The sequence below is a fragment of the Canis lupus genome, chromosome 30 (assembly GCF_048164855.1).
Source record: "Canis lupus baileyi chromosome 30, mCanLup2.hap1, whole genome shotgun sequence".
Taxonomy (NCBI): domain Eukaryota; kingdom Metazoa; phylum Chordata; class Mammalia; order Carnivora; family Canidae; genus Canis; species Canis lupus.
This window is the reverse complement of record NC_132867.1, coordinates 21,377,234-21,404,336: the sequence shown is the minus strand read 5'-3', so window position 1 is coordinate 21,404,336 and position 27,103 is coordinate 21,377,234. Positions and strand designations below refer to the sequence as shown.

At 34.3% G+C, this 27,103-nt stretch overlaps 1 protein-coding gene across 2 annotated transcripts in view; it reads right to left on the bottom strand.

Annotated features, from left to right (window-relative positions):
* The window catches only part of NCAM2 (neural cell adhesion molecule 2), a 514,781-nt gene that overhangs the window by 75,338 nt on the left and 412,340 nt on the right, over window positions 1-27,103 (bottom strand). For both annotated transcript variants that reach the window (XM_072806615.1, XM_072806616.1), the window contains exons 11-12: window positions 25,694-25,790; window positions 7,517-7,690 (exon numbers count right to left, since the gene is read on the bottom strand). In XM_072806615.1, coding sequence (XP_072662716.1) covers window positions 7,517-7,690; window positions 25,694-25,790 — 271 coding nt within the window. The remainder of the gene's footprint in view (window positions 1-7,516; window positions 7,691-25,693; window positions 25,791-27,103) is intronic.

The window sequence follows — 27,103 nt, the reverse complement described above, 5'->3', positions numbered from 1 at the left end:
AACATTTATAAACAATAACTTTAATATAATGTTTCCACTGACAATAAGTTACTTTTTTTGGAGTCACAATTCAGAAGAAGCCCAATCCTGTATATTTTCACTACGAAAATGAATTAATAATTTAAAAGAAAGAAATCTGCACTATTATATTATCATTCCCTCCTTGTCGACATAGCATTGTATATATACAGAATGTTCCTCAATTACCACTGAAGAATACAGGAACTATTAAGTAATCTGAACTCTATAGCACAATTAATGGGTTTTTGAACAAAAAAAATGAGATGAATATCAAATAGCATGTTTTTCAAAAAAGAGCTGGTTGTATTAAATTATCTTTGGACTCTAACAGGTTCTTTTGCACAATGTAATAATATCTACCAGTAGGCAGAATTACTGTAATGATTTCAGTGGATTCCCTTATATCACAGTCTATTGTAAATAGTTCTTTTTGTGGTGATATATTATACAATATATGCAACCTTACACTGTGTCCACATCTAATGGCCTTTGTTATTTTTAGTATTGTTAGAAAAACTGTCAAATATTGAAGTTTAATTTATATTTAAAATTTCTACTGAATGTGCCTATGAAGCTATCCAGTTTCCAAGAAAAATGTGAATTTCTTTTTGCCTATAAACCCACAACAGAGTAAGAAGATTAGCTGGTTATAGGTGCTAATCATTACTCAGTAAGTAACACTGATATGCTCATTTTTCTTAAAAGTGTGATTTTCAATACTATGTCATCAATATGTAAACAAATTAATTTAATATTGTCTGTTTTAAAAGTTGAAAAACCCACATATAAAAATATAATATTACATCAAAAATTATAAAACTCTGCATAAGATGAGATGATAAGGAGAGGTAAACTAGACCTACAGAAGTCAAGAAAGTCTCAGGAATTTTAAGTCCAAAAAGATGAAAGCACGAGATTGGATGATCATCAAACATTTAAACAATTGTATTATCCTGCCCTCTTCTCAGATTTAAAAGAAGATGAATTCCTCACTTTCACCTAAAAGGAAGATGATAGGTCTATTACCTGGATAACTGGGACCTAAGAAGTTTTGTGCTCTGGAATTCTAAACATGAGAGAGCATGGAGTTGATGTGCTAGACAAAACTTTGTGGAAAGCATCTGACTCCATATGACACAATCTGCTTTTCCACAGTGTCCTGGTAGCCAGGTATGCCAATAATAATTGAAAAGCCTCAAAAAGGATATCCGAAAATAATTACTATTTCACAGACCTCTGTTGATGAGGAAGTTAGAAACCCATATAATGTCAAGGCTTGAAAAACCCTGCCTTTTGCATAGAGCTCAGGCATGATTTTTTTTTTCACTTTTAAATGCACATATCCAAGGCAAGGATCACCAAATACTTGGTGAAAATTTTCAATGTGAATGACAGAGAACAAAACAAGTAACAACAATAAAAACAAAGTAAGCCTAAGAAAATAAATGAAATCAGAAAGCAAAAATAATTCTGACAATGAATTATAATTACAGTTATCAGAGCGATAAGAGAATATATTGCACACATGAATTAAGTTATCTGATAATGGAAGATTTAACAATTTTAAAAGTTGATAGGTAAACTATAAAAAATAAGTGTTGAAAAATTCAGGGCAGAGTAAAAGATAAAAGTAGAGACAATGAGAGAAAACACTGGTAACATAGGAGGATTAATTTAAAAAATGTAACATTTGATTAAGAAATTCTAATACAAAACAATGGGAAAAAGTTACAAAAAACTGTACCAAAATCTATCTTAACTTTCTAAAAGGCATTAATGTCCAGCTTTAAAAGCTAAACAATTCTCTGAGGCAAATAATGTAAAAGAACACTTTGTAGGCCATATCAAGCCTGTTACATTAAGAGAAAGTGAATAGGGGTGGGGTGGTGAAAGGACAGCAGGGCATGGAGGTGATTTCTGGTGAAAAACTAAAACATGGAGGAATATGTAACAGCGCTGTTGGTACAAGGAAATTCCATGCATATAATAAATAAACTTATCATTGTTATGTGGAGAGTCAGCTTGAATATATATATGTGTGTATGTGTGTGTGTATATATATATATATATATATATATATATATATATATATATTAAGTTTGTGGTTTGGGAGAATTCAAGCCAGAAAGATTCTTTATTCCAAGAGAGCTGTTGATGTTGATGCCATTGAATTAAGGGCACCCCCCGCCCCCCCGCCCTTGAGACAAAGGAAGACACCGGGAAGTAGCATCTCTTCAGTTGCACTGAAATCTTTCTAAGGATTTGATTAATTTTCATTCTATTCCATTTTAAGCTCCTATTTAAAATAAGTTTGTGGGCCTATCAGACACAGGCATATAATTTATAAATCCAAACCTATACTTCAAAACAATCTTGGAAAAACTCCTTCATAAAGCTGAAAATGGATTTATCTACCATATAAGTTGATATTTTTTCCTTTAGATTTTATTTTTAAAAATTATTTATTTATTTATTCATGAGAGACATAGAGAGAGAGAGGTAGAGACACAGGCAGAGGGAGAAGCAGGCTCCACGCAGGGAGCCCGATGTGGGACTCAATCCCAGGACTCCAGGATCACACTCTGGGCCAAAGGCAGGCGCTAAACCACTGAGCCACCCAGGCATCCCTTCCTTTAGATTTTAATTAAAATAGAACTAAAATCAAAACCTGGATAAAAAGTTTGGCATTATATGAAATAATGAACCATGTACATAACCTTAATCACAACATTTACAAACTAAATGCTATAATGTTAAAATTACCATTTACAGATTAAAATATACATACTGCAACTGCAACCTGTGAAGTCATATTGAAGGTTTAGTGAAATTATGCAATGAATGAACTGTAGAGTCCAACTGTGAACTTACTTTCAAATTGTAGTTAGTTATTATTACATCCTTCAATTAATAAAAATGGTAAAAATTTGAATATATTCCTAATGAGTGTCCCATTTACAAAATGCGACTATTTTCAAATAAAAATTATCTCCCTTATTTTCAGGAACAAAGAGAAATTCTGCTATAACCTTAGACCCAAATGAAGCAGAGCATATAATAATCTTGGTTGAGATTGAAAGGATGTCTGTGTGTGATTCTATCTGGCTAAACATTTCAAAATTAAAAGAAATAGATTATGCTATCTGAAGAATTGTTCTATTCTCTGATAAAAAGAACCTGATATTTCAAAGTGTTAATTTTTCATTTTTATTTTGAATACTGAAAAATGAGTAGCTGTTTTGCAAGATTATTATCTTCTCTTCATTTGTGCCCAATGAAGTATATAGAACATGCTTACAAAGTGTTAAATGATAGGGTAATGAAAATGTCATGTATCCCTCCCAATCAAAAAGTCTTGCTACACCTGTGCTACATATTTTTCACTCAAAATTAAATGTCAGAATGACTCACAGGTTTAAATAGTTCAAGTTGTTGATATCAGATCTGTTCATAATTCTTCATGTTTTTGAAATTTGGTTTTGTGTCACATCAGTGATTGGGATGATCAGTAAGACTTCAGCTAAACCTTGAAGAATATAATAACTGGTCCAGACTGCAATTGCACTCTAAACCTAGGACCAGGTGCAGAGTAAGCAGGTGAAATTCACTGGAAATTAATTAATGAGTTATTTAGAATCAGACTCTACTAACAGGCTTTTTTTTTTTTTTTTTTTGCTAAAATTTTCTTGCTTATGCTAACACAATCAAACAAGAGCTGATATTTACTTCTAGGTAGAAGTAGACACAGGAACAGTACATAATGAATTATAGATATTTATGAACAAAGAAAAATAACTGAACATCAACTAAACTCACGTAAATTAAATAAATAAAACCAAGTGAGGGTAAAAAGTAGTAGCTGAAATGTTCATGACCATAGTAACTGTCTTTTCATAGATAAACCTAAATTTATCTTCTAACAAATGTCTCAAAGACAATAAGTATGCTTACAAAACTCTCTTAAGCTTTAAAATGAATGAGAAGTACAAACTATAAAACAAAGGTACCGAAGAAGCATTTCTCCATTATTCAAAACCATGTATGTGTTTTAAAATACGTCTTCAGAATTTCAACAATATGGTCACCTATACAGCAAGAAAATCAAATTTTTAAAATATGCTTGCAATTTTACATACCATTTTCAAAAATCTCTTTAAATGCACATATTATCTCATAGAAAAGGAAGGCAAACTCTGAGATATGAAAAAAAAATGACGTGAATGGTGAGACCTGCAGCTAGAGGATTAGTCATGCAATTGTTTTTCTATCAATTACTGCAGTCTTGTGGAAATTATCAGTGATACTCAGACAGCTGAGAGCTTTTGCACAGATGTGTAATAGAGGAGATTGGGTTTGAATGTCGCCACTGGGGAAAGAAGAGAGAGGGAGATCTAAGGCTTAGACCCCTGTATGCAGCCAAGAATCTCAAAGTTTTTGGAAGAATGTAGAAGTGTGGACCAGAAAAAAAAATTGTTTGTCTTGGCCTTGGGCCAAAACCCAATTTTTCTCCCAATTGTAATCCTTTTGAAACCACCAACTAATACATCACATAATCTCACAACTCACATGTACACAATATCTATCATACGTATTCTGGATCCTGTCACCTAGTTAACCATACATATATTGGGTGGAGTGAAGAAACATGCTTAAGATGTAAAACCATAGTCATCTGACAGGTTCTTGTTCTTTCCTTTTTCTCTCCCTCCTTTCCTTCCTGTCCCTTCCTTCCTGCTTTCCTCTTTTTAAGAAGAAACTTCTAAATAATAGGGATATTTCAACTCTAATTCATATTTAACTTGGTTAGGCAAATCATTCCCTAAATTCTCTATGTAACTCCTTCTACTAAGTTTCTAAAACATATTGTAACAAACACACACACACATATTACACATTATATATATATATATACTATAAAATTATTTATATATAAATGTACATAAAATTATATTATATACCTTCAAACTATATATATATATATATATATACATATAATATATACACACACATGCACACATAGATATAATGGGTCATATTAATACTTTACAGAGCAGTAATTTCTATTACACTTTCTCAACTCTTGACTGAATAGAGGATGAAAGGTGCATAAGAGTCGACAGTACAGGCTCTGGAATCAGATTTTCTGCTAGGGCTTGAGTTTTAATTTCTCTATTATTTATCCATATTACTTTAGAGATAAGAAGCTACACTTTCTAGTCTCAGTTTTCTCCTTTATATAGATAACCCTCAGGTTCATACTCTGTAAAAGAGAAGATATTGATAATACCACATTCTTCAGTTTGTGCTCAAAATCTATTGATTTATTTTCAGTTCTTAACACAGTGACTAAAATAAAATGAGTTTTTTGGCACTATGAACTGAATTGTGCCCACCCCCCCATTCATATGTTGAAACCCAAATTTCTAATGTGATGGTATTTAGAGGTGGGCCTTGGGAAGGTAATTATGCTTTATGGGTCATGAAGGTGGAGCCCTGTGATGGGATCAGTGTTCTTATATGAAGAGGAAGAGAAACCAGGACTTTGAGTACTCAAGTCTCACTGGCAAGCTTTACGGTGTCCCAGTCTGAGGGCATTAGATAGCTCATTTGTGTAACTTCCCTGACTGATATTCAAGACTCACCAAACAGGTTTCTGACTCATGTTTTCTTTCCTCCATAAAATACTCACAGGTAAAGAGTATACCTATCATAGATATTCTAACCAACTAATTTCGAGGACAGTGATTTCTTGTTGTGAATTCACATATGTTCTTTCTTATATGCCTGTTTTATGAACGTGGAAATCTGCTTCTGAGAGATGGATGCATGGAGTAACAACATCAGGTTTTTTTTTTTTTAATTTTTTAATTTATTTATGATAGTCACACAGAGAGAGAGAGAGAGAGAGGCAGAGACACAGGCAGAGGGAGAAGCAGGCTCCATGCACCGGGAGGCTGACGTGGGATTCGATCCCGGGTCTCCAGGATCGCGCCCTGGGCCAAAGGCAGGCGCTAAACTGCTGCGCCACCCAGGGATCCCCAACATCAGGTTTTTGAACAGGAATAACTCCGCCAGATCAGGGCCTTAAACATTCTTCATGGGGTTTTATTTTGTAAGAAGTGGTGAGAGATTCTGTTAATCTTCTTCCCCAGAGAGGAAGGGTTAGGTGTGGCAATACTATTTTGCTAAGTTTAATGTCTCTAATATTCAGCTTTAACATCACATTTCCTCAGGATTGTGCACAAGCACCCACTTTGAGTGTTCCATAGTGTCAGAAAGAATTCATTTCTCTTGCTATCTCTCAGCTTTCACCTCTCTCTTAAAAAAAATTATTCTTGAATCTAGGATAATAGTTTCTTCCCCTAGAGTAAGAACTCACTTGCTCATTCCTTTGGGACATTGTCTTCTCTCCTAAACCACACAGCATTTGCACAAAGAATATTACTTATGCAAAGCCTCTCATCATTGAAATAAATGATAAGAGCTGATGTGTTTGGGGAGCATTATTTGAAGCATGTGGTAAATGACTTGTGACATATTGATTAATATTTCTGGCACTTCTATCAAAAACATATAGTTGATCCCAGTAAAAACGGAACAAGTAGGTGCCAGCATAGGTGAAACTGGAATGACTAGGACAATTCTTCACAGGAGGGCTCATACTTTTTTCATAGGACAGCTCATGGCTTTTACAGCTCCCTTACACCATACATGTTAGGATCCAGCCAGGGCCCCAGGCCAGGGCCAGCAGAGAAGGGGCACTATGGAACCATCATTTCCTCACTATTTTCCTTACTATCCTTTTCGGCTATGCAATGTAGTTCTACATCCCAGCCAATAGAGTCCAGTTCTCATAGTTTATTATGATTTTATACTTTAGTTTCTTCTTTTAGTGGGAAAACAAATCACATTTTTACAACATGATGAAATTCTATACAAGTGAAAAGAAGTGCTGTAAATTGTTTTAACTTCCCAGAATTAGCTTATTCTCCAAAATGCCATAATTGGTAATAAAAACCTGAGTTTCAAAACACAATTTTGAAATAAAGTTTAGTAGACAGATGAGTTTTTATAGATGGCTTCATAAATACATACGATAAGACATCCACATTTTATAGTATGACTTTTATGCCTACTTTTGGAAGACATCTTACTAATAAATGAAAGCCAAAGATATTTCAGAATATTGGATCATCAAATCTGACATGTCAGGAGTTGTTTTTCCACCACCACAATTCTAAATACTAACTTTTCTTCCATAAAATTGAACTTTGGTGATTTTGTTAAACTCTCCCATCTTTATTAAAGATGAAAACTTTCCAACTCCTATTAAAGTCATTCTCAAGAAGAGTAGGGCAGTAAGAAATGTCTTCTCAGCTCTACTTTATTAAAAGAAAAAAAAAGGTACATTTTGAAGGAAAATAAAAACCCAATCACACAAGAACATTGGAGATCAGCTTGAATTAACCAACATACTTTGAAATCACTGACTCACTTTGAACTCCATGGGAGCGTACTATTTTCCAGGTTTCTGATGCCACTTCTTTGACATCCACTTGATAGTGATGAATAGGCACACCTCCATGGGAGTCCGGCTTGTTGAAAGAAACCTTGGCTGTGGTCTGTGACAGCTCTATAATCTTCACTCCATAGGGACTGGATGGCACATCTATGAAAAAGTGAAAACAAAGGAAATATAAGCCAGGATAATGGATGGCTTAATATGGATGGCCATTATTAAGACTTAATGGTATTCTGCTAATTAGGAATAAAGGAAAATTGCTTCCCATGTTGCTTAATATATTTGAATTAGAAGGCTTGCATAAACTGCTGAATGATGTCTTCAAATGGCAAAGAAGTATACATTAATCAATCTTTTTAACTACAGCAAATAAAGAGTAAAATATTCATTATGAAATTCCATTGATTTTGGCAATAATTTTACTGCTGCCTTTTCTATATAATATGAGGATTCATTTGCATTCAAGGAAAACAAGCTCTTATGTGTATATGAGTATGTATGTGTGTGTATTTAAGTATGTGTGACAGAAAGAGAGGAAAGGAGAATGTAGGTACAGTTAAAATACAAGAAGAACAAAGACTTTATTCAATCATTAGCATAAGTAACTTTTGTGAAGATCTGAGATTTCTTTTTGTTCATTAAAATTCTATTAATAATTTTGGGGAAAGTGTTTAGAGTAAATGTCATTATGAACTAAATAAAGCTGCACATGACCTGGTTTACTTTCACTTATATATTATTTACTAGAATAAAGCTTTATTTGGAATATTTAAATTGTAACCCCTATATTTTAAAACAGCTATAAAATCTGTCTTGTGTGTGTTTTTGTATCAATCCATTACTCACATTTATTTCAAGCTCAATAATGTATCCTGCATTAAACTTTATTTTCCAGTATACAAAACTTTATAAACAATTATAAAAAATGGTAAAAAATAGAGAAAAAAGTCCTATGAGGAAATCAATGAAACATCTACTCCAGAAACACGAAGAATTAGAGGCAATTAAACATTGAAGGGATATCTATCTCTCAATTTCTCTTCCTCTACCCCTTTTTAAAGAAGTAATCTCTACACTGAACATGGGGCTTGAACTCATGACCTTGAGATCAAGAGTCACACATTCTAGTAACTGAGTCAGCCAGGTGCACCCTTCTTTCTTTCTTTTCAATACCACATTTGAAATCATCATAAAGTTGGAAATTTATATATAATTTACATAAAATATATACATATATTATAAAAACATGTAAGTAAGGGGCACCTGGGTGGTGTAATCGGTTAAGCATAAGACTCATGGTTTCAGCTCAGGTCATGATCTCAGGGTTTTGAGAATGAGCCCAGCTCAGCACAGAGTCTGCTTAAGACTTCCTCTCCCTCTGCCCCTCATCCCCACTCTCTCTCAAATAAATAAATAAATCTTTAAAATATATGTATATATAAAAATATATCTCTGAAATTAATTTTATAAAAAGAGAAAAAAAAACTTGATTAAAAATAATGCAGTAAATGCAAATTCCTGTTCTGATACAATCAAACATTCCTATAAAAATCTCTAATGGCTGTCAAAAGTCAAGTGTGCCTTATTTGCTAGAGTTGAAAGAGAGCACTGCAGATCACATAAAAGTATGCCTTATAAATGGGACTGGGCAAGAGCCAGAAAGACAGGCTTATGGCCTCTGGATAAGAATATTGTAGAGAAATGTAACAGTGTACATTTTAGCTTTAATTAGTAACTGTAAATTATTTGGATATCCTATTAAGTGTATTATGGAAAAATTCAAAGGTTTGGAAATTAATGTGCAGAATACTGATGCATCCCAAAGTCATATTGTTACTAAAATCTTATCTGGAAATAAAAATTTTAAGTTACCTTAAAAAATCTATGAAAGCTGCCATACATAAACATTATTATATCCTCATGTTTCTTTAATTCTTAGATTATGACTATAGGTTTTTTTAATCTGTAGGTCTGATCTAAAATTTGCAGGGGAAAAAAAAACATACATCCACACTCTGATTGCTCATAATAAGATGCCAATTCTTCACCTCATGCTCAAGACTCTCTAATGTCAGTCAGGTCTAAATTGGACATCATAGCAATTATAATCTTCAATTTAAGGTTACATTTAAAAAAGGAAAGGTACTAAGTACGGGGGAGGGGGGAGCGGTTCGTGGAGGGAGACATATGATACCTCTTGGGCTCCACCTTTGACCACACGTTCAGAATGGACATGGTTCTTGGTTCTTACTCTGACCACAGAGGTATGCAACATTAGCTGAGCTGTGCCTGTGACATAATACAACTACAGAAAAATAAGAGTCTTTTTTTTTTTTCTTAGCACAAAGATACCATTACCAAAACCTGAGCAGTACATATTTTTTTCTAGCCAGATAGTCTATTTTCAGATGGGCTGACTCTTACCCTGGTTTTTCATTTGTATTTATTTTTTGTTGATCTCTTCTTTCTGTTACCTGACTAAAAGGAAAAAAAAAAAAAAAAGACATGCTTATGACTTGCAGCTCTAGGAACTTCCTAAATATTTTTTCTTTTACATTCTGGTTTTGTATGTTCAACCACTTCCTGACTATCAAATTATTCCATACTTATGTGTATATATATGCCATTGAGAAAAATAACTGGACTATACTCAACCCCTGGGAAATAGATGATGAATTAAACATTTCATTTTAACAGAATCTATGGATCCAAAGACTGGCCTTGCTACTTTTTTCAGTAGCAATCTTGGGCAAATCCCTTGTCTTTTCACCAGTATTTTTCTTTCTAAAATGGAGATTAGAATTAAAAATAGTATACAAAAAAAAATAGTATACAAAGGTACAGAACATATTCAGGTCTTAGATGCCTAAAACCAATATCTCTAATTCTTCCCTCCACTATCTCAATTGTTTTATAGTCACGTTCATCCTTGAGTCTCTCTTATATACATCACAATAAGTCACAAAATTATTTTCATCATTCCCACATCATAATTCTTGTGTTCTACTCTTCCTTCCTGTTTCCACTGTTAAGCCCAAGGCTTATTAGTTAAGTCCAATGCCATTAGTGGCTCTTGGTTTCCTTTCCTATTGGACATCCCACCAAATTTCAATGCATATGGTGTGTAAATGCAAAATCAATCTTTCTAAAGCACCACTCTAATTATGTCACTTCCCTGAGCAAGGTATTCAGAAGCTTCCTCCTCTTTATAATATCAAATTTAGACTTTTCAGTCTGGCTTCCAATACCCTGAATTATCGACCTCACTGGATCTATGCAAACAGAGGATTGTATTGTTGAAGACTATCCAATACAGTCCTATGTTTCCAATGGGGCTTGTGGGTATTGAATTCCATAAACAAAACTCCCATCGTTGTTAGCCTATTTTTCTAAACTACTTCCTAGCACCTTCCATCTCAATAATTAATGAATGCCACCCATCACTAAATGAATAGAACAACTGTACAAACATGCGTTTCTTTCTTTATTCTTTCTTTTCACCTCTACTAGAACCAGCATAGAGCTAGATGAAGAGCCTGGAACTATATCATCGGAATCTATGGATCCAAAGACTGGCCTTGCTACTTTTTTCAATAGCAATCTTGGGCAAATCCTTTGTCTTTTCACCTGTTTCTTTCTAAAATGGAGATTAGAATAATACCCACTGCTAAGATTGCTATAAGGATCAAGTAATGCAGTACACAAAACAGAACCTGAGATAGACTAAGTAAATGTTAATCATTGCCATTTTGTTATCTCTCTTTGATAGCCACACCCTTTCTATTGTATTATTATGTATCCACAGCTATTGTCAATATTTTGGTTACATGGAAGGTAAGAGACAGAACCCTGAGGTTCAGCTTAGAGACATGGACATTATATGATAGCAAAGAATGCCATGATGTAGGAGCAGGACAGAAACAATCTTCAGCAGATTGTTGTAGGAGTTGCTGTATGACCCTGGGCAAATTAAATGCATTGACTATTAGTTTCCTCCTACACAAAAGGTAACAAAGTGAACACTATAAATTGCTGTTGTGAGGATAAGTTGATGGACATAAACCACTGGAAATTCATAAATCCTATTTTCACTTATCCTTTCTTTAAAAAGGCTGTCAGTGTATAAATAATGTTGATAAACATTTTGATATTTATATATATGCTTAAAGCCACAGCTATAATGTAACAAATATAATAAACATTTTGATATGCATACATATGCCTTTAGCCAAAGTATAAAAATGAAACTTCTAAAAAGTATGCTTTGGTGATTATTTTATCTTGTGAAAGGTACCAACACAATGGAAAAAGTTGCTTCTCTGACTTTAATACTGATAAAATAAAATAATGGAATTAAAAAAGAGCTACGAGGGGATCCCTGGGTGGCTCAGCGGTTGGCGCCTGCCTTTGGCCCAGGGTGAGATCCTGGAGTCCCGGGATCGAGTCCCCACATCGGGCTCCCTGCATGGAGCCTGCTTCTCCCTCTGCCTGTGTCTCTGATTCTCTCTCTCTCTATGTCTATCATGAATGAATAAATAAAATCTTTAAAAATAGATAAATAAAAAAGAGCAACTAGTAAGTGAAATGGAAGTACTTGTTACATGGAGTCTTATTTAAAACAACAAAGAGTACAACAATCAGATATATACATAGATGTGTGAAAACAGATTCAAAATAATACATCAAATATCATATTCCTCTTTCTAACAACAATAACAAAAGAATCCCAAAGTAAAGATACACTCTAAAAAGCAAAATTCTGAAAATATATGTCCAAAGATACTCATGTGAAGGGGAAGGTCGTGAACTCATGAATATAATGTGAGTGCATAGGAAATCACGGATGAGTAAATGTTTTAGAAACATTTTTAAAAGGAGATGAATCATGGAATTACAAAATAATATTTCTTCAGGATTCAGGATAAGCTGAGATATGCTGAAATGACAGCAACAACAAAGATTAGCTGTGGTGTGTGCATGTGTGTGTTTGCATGTATATGTGTTTCAACTGTTCAAACTATTCCTCGACTGCATCCACAATTCTCAGCAAATATAAAAAGACCTTAATATCAATAGGGAAAATAGAAGTCGTCAAGTAAGCTCACTCAAATTGTATTCAATGGCTTCTGAATGAACCTGTAACGGAAGGCTGCCTTCCTCTTTTTTTGAAGGGCAAGCCCTCCATTTCTTTAACATGTCTGTTCTCCAGGACACTGCATCGCCAGAGAGCTCTTCTCTTCCCTCTTCTTCTCTTTTTTGTTTTTACTTCTTTTTGCATCTTGCTACCATGAACTATAAATCTCACACGACAAACTGTCTTCACCCTACTTTCTTCTCAGGCCATAAACTCTTCTTTTGCTTCCCTGTCATGCTGTTCCAACAGGCTATCTCTGATTTCTGGCCTGGCATCTTTACTTTACTTTGGCAATTTGGTTTCCTGAAATGCTGGGGTGCCAGTGACAAAGGTAAGGCTGAGAATCACTGACTCAGCTCTTTCCCCCCAGATGAGGATGTGGTATTGCTAAACTTAGATCAGTTGGAAGAGTTCAGTATTTTTCAAACTTCTCTTAAGTGGAAGTACTCGATTGAATATGTGTCCAGAATGGTGCTTTAAATCTAGGTAATAGAAGTACCTTAGACATTTTCTGTTGACACATCACATCCATTTCTATCATCTAAGCTACTCCCCTTTATCATAAGAAATGGAAGGATAAAATTTTCATTTTCCAGACTCACTTGCTGGTATGGTTTGAAGTGCCACAAAAGCTCAGGATGAGATGCACAAGTAAGTGGTTTAGAATACTGAAGAGGAATGAACACTACTTCCACTTCTCGATGGAGGTGCATCTGAACAAGAGGACCTAACTGTGAATGAAGACAGAAGCTGTACTCCCTACTCCAAGTCTATTCACACAGTTTCTGGTGCAGGGTGGCTGTGAAGTCAGCAGGGGGTAGCTTGGCAGTAGGACTTCCTGACCTCCGGTTGGTTAACAGTTGAAGACCTGACCTCTGAGCTTGTACTTTGCTAGATTATGACCTTGAAGCTGGAAGACTGGTGATTCTCTTATCTTCCCCTTTCTCTGCCTCTCCAATGATTTTATAACCACCCAACTCTCAATATGAAGTTCTTTTCTGCTTGGTTTGTTTCTCAGTCTCCCATGTGATAAAAGACACAAATATTAAAGGAATTGTCACATAAAGGATTGACCCTCCTGAATTTAGCAAGACCATGGAATATGCAGTATCATATTAATTGCATGCCCATGGGGAACTATGCTGAGATGGGTTCCATTGGCCTCTGCTCTGAGTAGCCACTTTATTTCCAATAAGATTTTGTATATATTTTTCCTATTTAAATTGTAAGCTTAATTTGACATAAGAGAAAATTTGCAACACATCTGAAACCTTATAAATTTCACAACCTATCCGTTTTTCTCCAATTGCAAATCCAAAGCATTAGTCTACCAATCTTTTCACAGCATTTGATCACACATTTAAATTTTTCTTTGTACAAGTGATTATATTAACTCTGAATAATTGTTTTTCATTTTATTTGTTCCTATCCTAAGTCCAACAATTAAACTGAAGTAACACAGGGATCTCTTTTTAATTACATCATTTTTACCTCTAATATTGTCCATTGAAATGCTCACTTACTCTTGAGATACCAGTGGAAATTATTACCTTCTATAATAGTCAAGTGTGGACCCTTCTCACAAGTCACTGACTCCTATGTCCCTTATTAATTGGACAATTCAACTATGATCAATCAGCAAATTATTATTATTTTTTTTAATTTTTATTTATTTATGATAGAGAGAGAGAGAGGCAGAGACATAGGCAGAGGGAGAAGCAGGCTCCATGCACCGAGAGCCTGACGTGGGATTCGATCCCAGGTCTCCAGGATCGCGCCCTGGGCCAAAGGCAGGCGCCAAACCACTGCGCCACCCAGGGATCCCTCAATCAGCAAATTAAATAGAGTATACTAAATCCTTTATACCTTCAATAATTCATCTAAACTTACTATGAGCTAGGCAGTTTTCTATGTCTGGGGTAAAACTGAGACAGCAATCATTATCTTATGGTGGTTATATCGTAACTACATAGAAGAAATTATATATACAAATTATTTATTGTAAATATTGTGGTAAAAAATTAAGCAAGCAAGGGAGATGGTTGGGAGTATAGGGATGAGAATTGGGAGTGTTGGAGTTTTAAAAACAAAATAAGATGAAATCAGAGAGGGAGCCAAAGCATAAGAGACTCTGAACTATAGGAAATAAACAGAGTTGCTGGAGAGGAAAGGGGTGGGGAGATGGGTGATGGGTGTTAAGGAGGACATGTGATGTGTGATGTGTGATGAGCACTTGCTGTTATATGCAACTGATGAATCACTAAACTCTGCCTCTGAAACTAATAATACACTATATGTTAATTAACTGAATTTAAATAAAAGTTAAAAATTTTAAAAAATTAAATTGAGTGGACAAGAATATCTTTGCTAAAAAAGGTAATATTTAACCAAGGACCTAAAGGAGAAAAAAATTCAACTCGAAAATGCTAGGAAGAGAAAATAGTAAGTACAAAAATTACATATGCCTTGGAGTTTTAAAGAAGGGGATGATATATGCGTAGGAGCATAACTAAGGTGGGAAAAAGGAGACAAAGGTCAGAGAAGCCAATGAAGACAGTGTAGGAAGAAACATTATGAAGCCTTTATAATCATGATGACTTCATCACTGGACAAAATGGTAAGCCACCAAAATGCTCTGAGCAGAAGAGACTTATGATTTTTGTTTGCTTGTTTTAGTTTTTAAAGAACTCCTCTTTATTTATTTATTTTTTAAATTTAGCCTATACTCTAGGGTGACATAGGCCAAAGCAGGAAGACCAGTTTAGGAATTTATGCAACTATCTATATTAAAAGCAAAAGTAAAGCAACCAACCAAACAAATAAAAACAACCAGAATGCAGAATTTGACATGAAAGCAATGAGACTCTTGAAATATTTTGCCAGCAGAATCAACAAGACTTGTCAAAGGGTTGGGCCTGAGTAAGTAAGTAGATTCAAGGATAACTGTGTGTTTCTTGGCCCAAACAAGTGGAAAGAGACAGTTGCCATTTACTGAGATGGAAAGAATGACAAAAGAAGATATGTAGGGGTGAATATAGGAGATTGGCTTTGGATATCTGGATATCTTAACATTTGCATTGCCTACAGAACACCTAAGTAGAGAGGGAATTAAGCAGTTGGATATAAAAATATAGCATTCAGGGAAAAGATCCAAGCTGAAGATGTATATTAGAGTTACAGGTGGAATACAAGGGGTATTTAAATCCATACAAATGGTGGTATTCTGTATTTGATTGTATATTGACTGTACTGATGCCAATATCATGGTTATAATATCGTACTACAAGTTTGCAAGATGTTACCATTGGCAGAAACTGGGTACAGGGTACATGGATCTCTGTATTATATCTTGCAATTATATGTGAATCTACAACTACCTCAAAATTTAAAAAAAATTAAAAGCAAAAAAATCCATATGAACTTAATGTATCAAGGATGAAAGTTTATATAAAAACAAAGAGATCCAAAAATGGAGTCCTAGTGAATTTTAAGAGGTCAGGGAGATTTATAACAACTAGCAAAAAATATCAAGTAGGGTCCAATGAGGAAGAAGGAAAACCAGAAAAGCATGGTGACATGCTAGCTAAGTTGGGGGCTGGAGAGATTATTCAAGGAGAAAGAAATGATCAACTGGGTAGTATTCTGCTATTAGATCAAGAAGTATGAGGATTGAAAAATGGGCCACTGATTGAGCATGAGCAGCTCAATGGATAGCTTAATAATAGGTTTTATAGAGCAGTAGAGGTAAAAACCTGACTGGAAGATGTGTGCCAGAATAAGAGGAAAGTAATTAGGTACAGAAAATATAATCAATTCTTTTGTGAAGTTTATTTATTAAGGAAGAGTAAGAGGCAGAGAAATTATGTAGTGGCCAGAAGAATTTATAAGGTCAGGATGATTTTTTTAAAGATAAGAATTATTTTTCATTACAGAAATAAAAAGCTTACTTTTTTTCCCCACACTGATACCCTCCAGAACAAAAGAAAAGCAATCCATCTGCCTGTTATACACACACACACACACACACACATATACATACATAAAATATATATATATATGCATATAAAATATATATATGTTTATATATACACATTCTTTTTCTATCATCTCCCTTTCTTGAACAAAGGACATTACTTTAAGACGTTTGAGTTTACACTTAGAAATTTTAGGATATTTAGAGAAACATGGAAATTGGCAATTGCCACATACCGGTATCTAGGCCATGTTGAGATCAATGTCTACAATGCTACCAACATAAAAGGATCATGCTGCTTTATAACTAAAAACTCCAAACTTCCCTTGCTATAAACATGATGCAGGAGAATGCAAACATGCTAAAAGTTTCTAAGGACATGCATAATCTGACCATCTCGCTACTTTCCTGTTTGCGTCACCACCACTGATCCCCTCACATAATATGGCCTCCTGTCTCTCATTACTGTACAATTCATGCCATTCCACAGCATGGTACCTTTGATTCTTGCCATTTCTCCCTTTCTTTTCAATGGATCTGTTTCTAGTGTCTTTCAGACTTAACTCAGAAATTGATTCCTGTTTGAAACCTTCCCCAAGAATTCTAAACAGAATTCCATTTTGCATTCCTAAATATTTCACCTACATTTCTATCATCACCCTTTTATTTTGTACTCTTACTTCAATGTAAAGAGTGGGGGCCATATATTACTCATCTTCTGATTCTCAAGATCTAACACAGTACCTGGCACTTATTAGAAACTCATTATACAGGTTTTGAGTGAGTGAACTAAGAAATGATTAAAAATTGATGCAAGCATGAGCTCCTTAAAAATAATATCTAGCTATTCTAATTTCCTTTTTTCAGAGGATCAGGGGAATTACAAAATTAAGTTGATTAAGCCATAAATAATTTCTGACGACACACAAAAATTTGCCTCATAGTTTTTTTTAAAAAAAGAGCAAGATGTAGATTTTTCCAGGCTAGATAATAAAACTGATCATGTAAAAGAAACCTGACTTTATATTCAGCTGAAGAAAGTGTGTTTCTAAATGAACAAACTTGAATCTGCTTTCAAGCTTTATATATAATAAGGGTCCAGAAAAAATATGATTCAGATATAAGGACAAGTAGACTGACTATAATTCCATAAATACAGAATTCTGTTCAATTGATTCAGGTTAGCATATAAGCAGGTTTCTAGTCTCAAAAATGACTTGATAGACTTCTCAATGACTTAGGTGAAAATAGAGATGACCACACTTGATATTTTTGAATTAAGTCAATCCTGGAAAGAGGGCTAAAACATTGAATTTGACAGGGTCTCAGTAGGCTAAAAAGGTGAGCCCAAATGGACAAGATGAGATTTAATAGGGTTAAGTACAGGGTCCTGACTGAGGTTAAAATAAAAATCAATTGTGAAGTACAGCACAGGAGAACTCACTTAAGAGCAGTTTGTGTGAAAAAGATGTAGGAACAAAAGGAAAAACGTGGCAAAATCAAATGAAATTTTGTATCCTTTAATAGAAAAGTAATGACCTCCATATAAGTGAGGTCATTATCACATTATCCAGTTTTACTATGCATTGGTCTACAGTGTCTAGATCTATGTATTTTTTTTCTAGATCTACGTGTTATATCTAAAGAGATATTTAACAAACTGACTTTTACCCAAAGTAATCAATATGAACAACAACTTGGCCATAATAGTAGCTAGCTAATACTTATTGAGTACATGCCCTGTGCTGGTGCTTTGAATTCATTTTTTCACTTAACTTTCACACAATTCTGATCAGGTGGATCTTGGAATGGCTTCTGTGGAGCACTGAAACCCCCTTCAGGACAGAAGCACCCATTCCCCAATGTGTGATATGTTGCCTAACAGCTTACAGCAGAGTCCTTCCCCTAAAAGTGCACAGGAAAAGGTGACTTTATCATAAAAGCACATCACTAATGAAGCAAATGGGAGCTCATTATATTAAGCACTGGGTGTTATTCTGTATGTTGGTAAATTGAACACCAATAAAAAATAAATTTATTAAAAAAAAGAAACAGAAGAGAAGAAGGGGTTACAAAAAAATTCACTATAAAATATATTAACTGACAAAATAAGAAAAAGTTTACAGTTAAGAGTTAAAGATGAAATGAATTAAGAATACTAAAATTATTAATGGAATCATTTGATAATGTTCAAAAGTTAGATTAGGGACGCCTGGGTGGCTCAGTAGTTAAGCACCTGCCTTCAGCTCGAGGAGTGATCCTAGAGTCCCAGGATCGAGTACGATGTTGGGCTTCCCTGCATGGAGCCTGCTTCTCCCTCAGCTTGTGTCTCTGCTTCTCTCTCTCTCTGTGTCTTTCATGAATAAATAAATAAAATATTTTTTTAAAAAAGAAGTCTTTAAAAAGGGGGTGCCTGGGTGGCTTAGTGGTTGAGCATCTGCCTTTGGCTCGGGCTGTGATCTCAGGGTCCTGGGATCAAGTCCCACATTGGGCTCTGAGTGGGGAGCCTGCGTTTCCCTCTGCCTATGTCTCTGCTATTCTCTCTGAGTCTCTCATGAGTAAATAAAAAAATAAATCCTAAAAAAACCCACCTCTCTGTCTCTCTCTTCATTTTTTTAGATCGATTTATTTATTTATTTATTTACTTATTTATTTATTTATGATAGACACAGAGAGAAAGAGAGAGAGGCAGAGACACAGGCAGAGGGAGAAGCAGGCTCCATGCCGGGAGCCTGATGCGGGACTCGATCCCGGGACCCCAGGATCACCCTGGGCCAAAGGCAGGTGCCAAACCACTGAGCCACTCAGGGATCCCCTCTCTCTCTTCATCTAATTGCATTTGTATCTGATATTTTAGTAAAAAGTTAATATAACAAAATTGTTATCAAACACATATGGGAAATACTTGATATTTCCCATTAATTGTAGTTTTCCAAAGACAGGATATAAATCAAAGAGAACTGAAACAATCCTTGCTCCTAAATATGAAGCCAGGGCCTGATAGGAAGATCTTGTTCAAGTTTTTTCTGATTTAATCTAAGCACAGCTAAATAAATTTTATTTTAAAAAATCATTTGACAAATGGATATAAGTTCCTTGATATTAATTGTGAGACTGTAAAAACAAAAATGAAATTAAAATTAGTACTTGGCCCCTTAAGATCACATGTAGGAAACATGACCAGAAAAAAAAAAACAAAATGTTGTTTTCTCACTGACACTTTAATCATTGGAGACCTCGGACTAGCCAGTATTTTATCCTACTTACTATTTAAATCATCATCAGAATAGGTATAAAAATAATTATAATTATTATTATAAATTGTGTTTTTTAATTTCTGAATGTATTTTTCTTCTGTAAAATATGTATAAATAGTATCTCATGTACTTCCATGAGGTACTTTGAGAATTATATTGATGACTACTCAAGATTCAACTTAGTTAATCACTCCTATGCATCTTCTTGCTAGAACTTTATCAAGCTGTTCTTTCCCAGCAAAGATAAAGGAAAATTAAGTTGGAAGCACATGGGTAAAATATCCAGCACATGAATATAAGTGGTGTCGATATGCCAATTTTGATACCCTATTATACCATACACTTCGATATCCTACTAAGTCTATGCCTTGATTGTTAAGAACAGTATTATCATCATATCTATTAAGATATTTTTGAAAAGTGTCTAAATTTTATTTCGAATAACATCTATTTTAGAATAAAATTCTATATTTTAGAATAAAAATTATACCTCCATATTTGAAACACCACGTGTCTGTGAATCAATGAATTATTTAATTATTTAATTATTTAATATGCAAACATTCTTTTCAGTATTTAAAACTATAAGATCATATATGAAGCTATGTATGTACACACAAAAGATTGGATTTTTTTTAAATTTTTTTGTTTAATTTCGGATTTTTTAAAAATCAAGAATGCTACCTATATTCACAAGTTATGTTGCTTTTTTAAGGTAGAGTGTATGCCCAGTGTGGACTCCAATGCAAGGCTTGGACTTGAAACTCATAACCCCAAGATCAAGACCTGAGCTGACTTCAAGAGTCAGACACCAACTGAGCCACCGAGGTGCCCTTACTTCTTTTTTAAAAATATAATTTCATGTTTATAGACAATGTACAAGAATAGTGTGTAGAACCTATCTTTTTTAATCTGAGCCATTTAAAATAAATTGATATGGTGCTAACTTTAGTATTTACTATAACAAAACACTCTCCTACATAAGCTCTATAAAACAAATTACTATCTAATCCAAAGACTGCAATCAAATTTCACCTATCATCCCAGTAATGTCCTTTATAACAAAAGATACAGGCATGGCATTTATTTGTTATTTATCTTTACTGTCCTTTAATACAGAAAGTTCCTTAATCATTCCTTTGTGTGGCTTTGACACTTCGAAGGCTGGTTATTTTGTAGATAGTACCTCAATTTGGGTTTGTATTCTATTTCCTCATACTAGATTCTGGTTATGCATTTCTGGCAGGAATATTACAATTGTTATTCTGTGTTCTTGCTGCCTATTTCTGACAGTGCCCAAGTTTAATTTTCTCATTACTGGTGATGCTAATTTTGATCACTTAATTAAAGTGGGATTTGGTAGGTTTACAAATGTAATGTTGCTATTTTTCCTTTGTAATTAAAAAATAATTTGAAGATAGGCACTTTAAAAGTATTTCCGTTTATTTTTTGGTCATCTAGCTCGCTATTTTTTTTTCAATATACACCTGCATTAGCAACCATTGATGCCCCTCAGGTGAATTCATTTGTATGGTGGCATTTGTTAGAAATGCTTGATTGGGGCAGCCCTGGTGACCCAGCGGTTTAGCGCCTGCCTTTGGCCCAGGGCGCGATCCTGGAGACCCGGGATCGAATCCCACGTCGGGCTCCCAGTGCATGGAGCCTGCTTCTCCCTCTTCCTGTGTGTCCCTGCCTCTCTCTCTCTGTGTCTCTCATGCATAAATGAATGGAATCTTAAAAAAAAAAAAAAAAAAAAGAAGAAGAAGAAGAAGAAAATGCTTGATGGGGGAACCTGGGTGGCTCAGTTGGTTAACTGTCTGCCTTCAGCTCACGTCATGATCCCAGGGTCCAGGTATTGAGCTCCAGTCCAGGGACTGGGCTCTCTAGCTCAGCGAGTAGTCATCTTCTTCTGACACTCCCTACTCAAGTTCTCTCTTGCTATTTCTGTCTCTCTCTAGAGAGAGATAAGATAAATAAAATCTTTAAGAACAACAACAACAAAAAAAACCCAAAAAAACAGTTGATGTTTGTTTTCGACATGTCTTTATTCTTTTTTAAATTTCTTTCCTCCTGGCACAACACATTGTTCCAGGCTTATCTTGTACTCTCTTTGTCCCACTCCTAGAATCAGCCATTGTACAAGAAATCTTGGTTATTTTTAGTGAAAAACAGTATTTAGAAACCAAGATGTGGTTGCCAGAGACATGTAGTGCTTTGCTGTGTGGAAGCTCCCAAGTTCTCCCAGTGGATGGAGCTAGCTCAGCGATATATATATATATATTTTAATTTTAAGTTTTTATTTCAATTTTAGTTAGTTACCACATACGGTAAAATTGGTTTCAGGTGTAGAATTTAGTGGCTCATCACTTACACATACAGAAATTGTTTTCTAAGTAAGATTCCTGACAAAAAGAAGTTCCTTGTAGACATGGCTGAGTAAACACACACACACTCCTTTACTTCTTTTCTCCTTTCTATATCTAGCTACATACATTAAAACCTGATTTCACATCAATAACTCCAATACCCAACCATTACCCTAGGGTCATTCTAATTTGTGTGTCTGTATGCAATTACTGATGTTACTCATAGGCTTGTAGAAATGAATCACCCATCACTGCTCCCACTTTATTTGGGCCTCTCCTTACACTGATTAGATTCCAACACTCCTCTCTGAGTTGCTGTTTCTGTCTTGGCACATGCAAATCCTTCTCACTTGCCTAGACTCCAACACCCACACTAGACCACTGGACCCCTCATTAGTCTTTTAACTCTGCTGAGAGTCAGACATCCTATGCTAGGCTGCTTTGCTCCAACCTGCATACAGATGTCTACTTGCTCAGATGTAAGACTTCATTATAAAGGAGGTAAAAAAAAAAAGGAAGAAAAGAAAAACGGAAAAGAAAAAGGAAACAAAGATTTTTGAAACAAAGGGAATTTAAAAGGTAGCTTTTTGCTGTATTTTTCACTGAATAGATAGCACATCATTTCATGTTTAATTGTCACTGTTTTAATTTATTGACATTTTGAATCAAAGTAATCTGTTATAAAGTACCATATGCCAAATGATCTGGACCTTTTACTAGGTCAGATAAACTAATGAGATATTGAGCTGTGATACTTACATCTATTTTGAAATATTTAAATTTCTACATAACATTTCTCTTACATTTTATTTAAAATCATATTGCACTTTCATTTTTCAAATTCTTCATTAATTTTGTAAGCATTAAATAAAAAGGTCCATCAAATGAATAATGTTTATAAATGCTGATGTTTAAATGTATGTTTCCCCTCTAAGTCTGTGGGTCTAATTCATTTTTATATCTCTGCTACAATTTCAGTCGAATCTATCTCTTTCTTTTTTTTTTTTTTAAGATTTTATTTATTTATTCATGCGAGACACAGAGAGAGAGAGAGGAGAAATACAGGCAGAGGGAGAAGCAGGCTCCAATGTGGGACTTGATCCTGGGACTCCAGGATCACGCCCTGGGCCAAAGGCAGGCACTAAACTGCTGAACCACCCAGGGATCCCCCGAATCTATCTCTCTTTTTTTTTTTTTTAAATTTTTATTTATTTATGATAGTCACGCAGAGAGAGAGAGAGAGAGAGAGAGACAGAGACAGAGACACAGGCAGAGGCAGAAGCAGGCTCCATGCAGGGAGCCCGATGTGGGACTCGATCCCGGGTCTCCAGGATTGCGCCCTGGGCCAAAGGCAGGCGCCAAACCGCTGCGCCACCCAGGGATCCCCCCGAATCTATCTCTTTCTGAAACAAATATTCAGTATGTATTTGTCACAAAATTTTGAAATATTAGGAAAGTTGCATATTTAAGAAATATTTCCAATAACATTTTAGCTCTTCGCTTGAGTGAACATATTCTATTTTTTTTTTATGGTTAGGCTGAGGGAAACTCATTAAGTTAATATCTTAATTAGAAGGATACATATCAAATATATTTTTCAATAAAAAATGTTACCATAAGAAATGTGAGATATGAAAATGTACAGGCATTAAATATTTCTTGAGAATTTAATAAGATATTAAAATCTCATGAATATAATGTTCTATTTTTCATTTTTCTGGAATTACAAGCACTTAAAAATTTAAAAAACATATCTTGTCATTAATAAGTTTACCTAATAGATCCAAACCTATATGATTTGTAAGAAAACAATGTAAAATGGTATATCAATGTTAATTAATTGTATATACATATATTGATCACATTTATAGCTATATTTATAAAAAAGTTCATACTAACTACAAGAAAATTTGCCTAATTTTAGAGGCTTGGAATTAATGTAAGGAGTAAATGCTTCTGATCAGTACAGATGATGCTCACTTCAATTCATTATCAGTGAATTTTGATATGACTTAGCACATTTAATTTTCCTACAATTAATGCTTGTGTAATGGTTTATTCATATATCTAAATGTTGATAGTCTATTTCCTATGATTTTCATTGAGATCAATTTTCTAATGATGTCACGGTAGGCAATAAATACTTGTTTATTTCCTTTCTTCCTTAATCCTTTTCTCCCTAAATTAAATTCCCTTTCATCTCAATATTTTTCTTACCCCCCTTCTTCCCTAAAGCACTTCACACAATCCCTTCTCTCCCTTCTCCTTCGTGTAGAAAAACCCGAATTGGAGATAAGCAGATTTCAGTCACATAATAATTTTAGTATTACTTGCTTTGTAAACTTTTAAATTTCTCGTTTGGTCTTTCAAACTAATGATGTGACTTTACATATCAATAGAAGGAAACATATTTCTTAATCAAGTTAATAGTTATATACTAGAACACTAATAAAACATTCTAAAAATTTTCATGGAAGCTACTTATTCTATTAAAACAGAACATTACAATAATTTTCTGATATTTCTCTAACTAGCCCTAAAGACAATAAATCATGTTTTTGTATCTTCTGAGCTATGTAAAGATACTGCTATGTATATTTTCAGACTTCCAATCAGTCTTGTAAAACATAATGCAAATTCTATAAATATATATGTGTGCCTTATATATAACTTATTTATATAAATAAAAACATAACTAGTTTCTAGTTAAAATAAGTTGTATCTACAAGTTATGATCTCTATATCTTTAAGCTCTTGAGGAAGAACTAGAATGTTTTCATGCACAAAATGCAATAGTTTTCAGTGAATGTTATGTAAGCTCCAAATTTTCTTGAAAATAAGATTATTTGTACTTTCAAGTTTAAGATTTTAAAATAGATTAATTTTAGTGTATTTTCTCTCAAGAGGTCTTTTAAATTTTTTGATAGGATTCTTACTTAACATAAAATATAATTTGCTTTCTTTTTTTTTTAATTTTTAATTTTTTATTTATAATAGTCACAGAGAGAGAGAGAGAGAGGCAGAGACATAGGCAGAGGGAGAAGCAGGCTCCATGCACCGGGAGCCGGACGTGGGATTCGATGCCGGGTCTCCAGGATCGCGCCCTGGGCCAAAGGCAGGCGCCAAATCCCTGCGCCACCCAGGGATCCCTATAATTTGCTTTCTTAAGATATATCTTTCCTATTTCTTTCGTAGATAGCTCACTTGTAAAGTTGGGGGATTAGAATCAGGGTTTAAAATCAATCTTGATTTGTAAAAGTGTTCTAAGTCCTCACTATCTGTCAGATGCAACTATTCCTAATTTTTAAGCACTGGCCCATTCATCCTAATTATAACATGTATTATGACCTAAAAAAATGTAAAGCTATTTGCTTATAAAAATATTTTATGAGATCTCAGAAATTATTGTGCTATACTTACCAGCCAAAGCAAGAATATATTCTTGAAATCTTGTTCCTATACGGTTAGTGGCTGTGCAATTATATCGTCCAAAGTCATTGTCAGATGTAGGTGCTATCTAAAATATTAATAATAATAAAAGTTTAACAATTTTGAAACAGTATCATGGCAGTATTAAAATAGACTCTAATATGACTACCAACTTCACACATGTTCAATTATTCACAATGCCTTGCCATAACTCCTTTTTTCTGTATTTAGTAAGCATCACAACCTTTTAAGATGTAAGAAATGGACCCATATTTCCACAGGACTAGATGAAACATAGGTTAACCAATAATTTAGTCAGTAGACAATGCTACAATTTGATTACATCTATTCAAAAGAAAAAATCATTAGATATTTATGCATGTAAACCTCTGAAAGTAGAACACAGTTTGAAAAAAATATATATTCTGCAACTGCTGCCGACATGAACTTGAAAACAGAACACTATACCAAAAGCAATGTTAATTAACCCTCTGGTTTTTTTGTTTTGTTTTTGTTTTGTTTTTAGCGTGAAGTCAAGCAGATTTAAAGTTCAAGAAAGCCAGGAAATGCATCAGTTTTCTTTCCCTCTCATGACTTTATTGATTGTGAAATATTAATGAAGGATGAAGACTCATTCTAAATTCAATCAATCAATCAATCAATCAATCAATCAATCAATCTTTCCAGGAAGGTATTTTGGAAGAAAATGTCACCCTTGTGTAGCAATCCTTGCAGACAGGCACATTATATGGATAGCTAATAACAGTATCTTGCCTCCATTTCTGTTCAATTTGTATCATTCTCTTTCAGTTTAGGTGGAAAATAGCTGACCTCAGTCCTCACACATTTGAAATCCATAATTAAGTTAACCTTCCAGGAATCTATTGCTGAACATTGTGACCAACCCTGTAATTCAAATGTACCGAAATTTTGAAGTATCAATTCAGAAAAGAGATCTGATGATAGTAATAGATATAATTTTCAATCCCAGTAACTGTTATTAAGAGAGAATATGCTTACAACAAGAGTTGCTGTTAATTTCAACTCTATCCCAAAAGGGGGAAAATGATTTTGTGGTAATGGGAGGCTATTAACTAAAAGTGTAATTTTGAGGTCCATTGAAGATGGTGATTCTGAAAAAAGTACAAAAAAGCTGTGTCATTCATTCTCTGGTTAGCTGTCTATCTAGGAATAGATCATAAGTTTTAAGGATTAGAAGCTTTAATCATTCTTATGTAAGTACTCCTGAGTGATTAAAACATTCATTTTTCTTACATTCAGCTTTTAATATACCAGGCTAATTTAACTTGAAAATAACTTTACTAGAGAGAAAGGAATCTGCCAAAAATTTTTCTACAATTTACAGGCATAGGGGGGTTATTTGTATAGTCCACAGGGAAT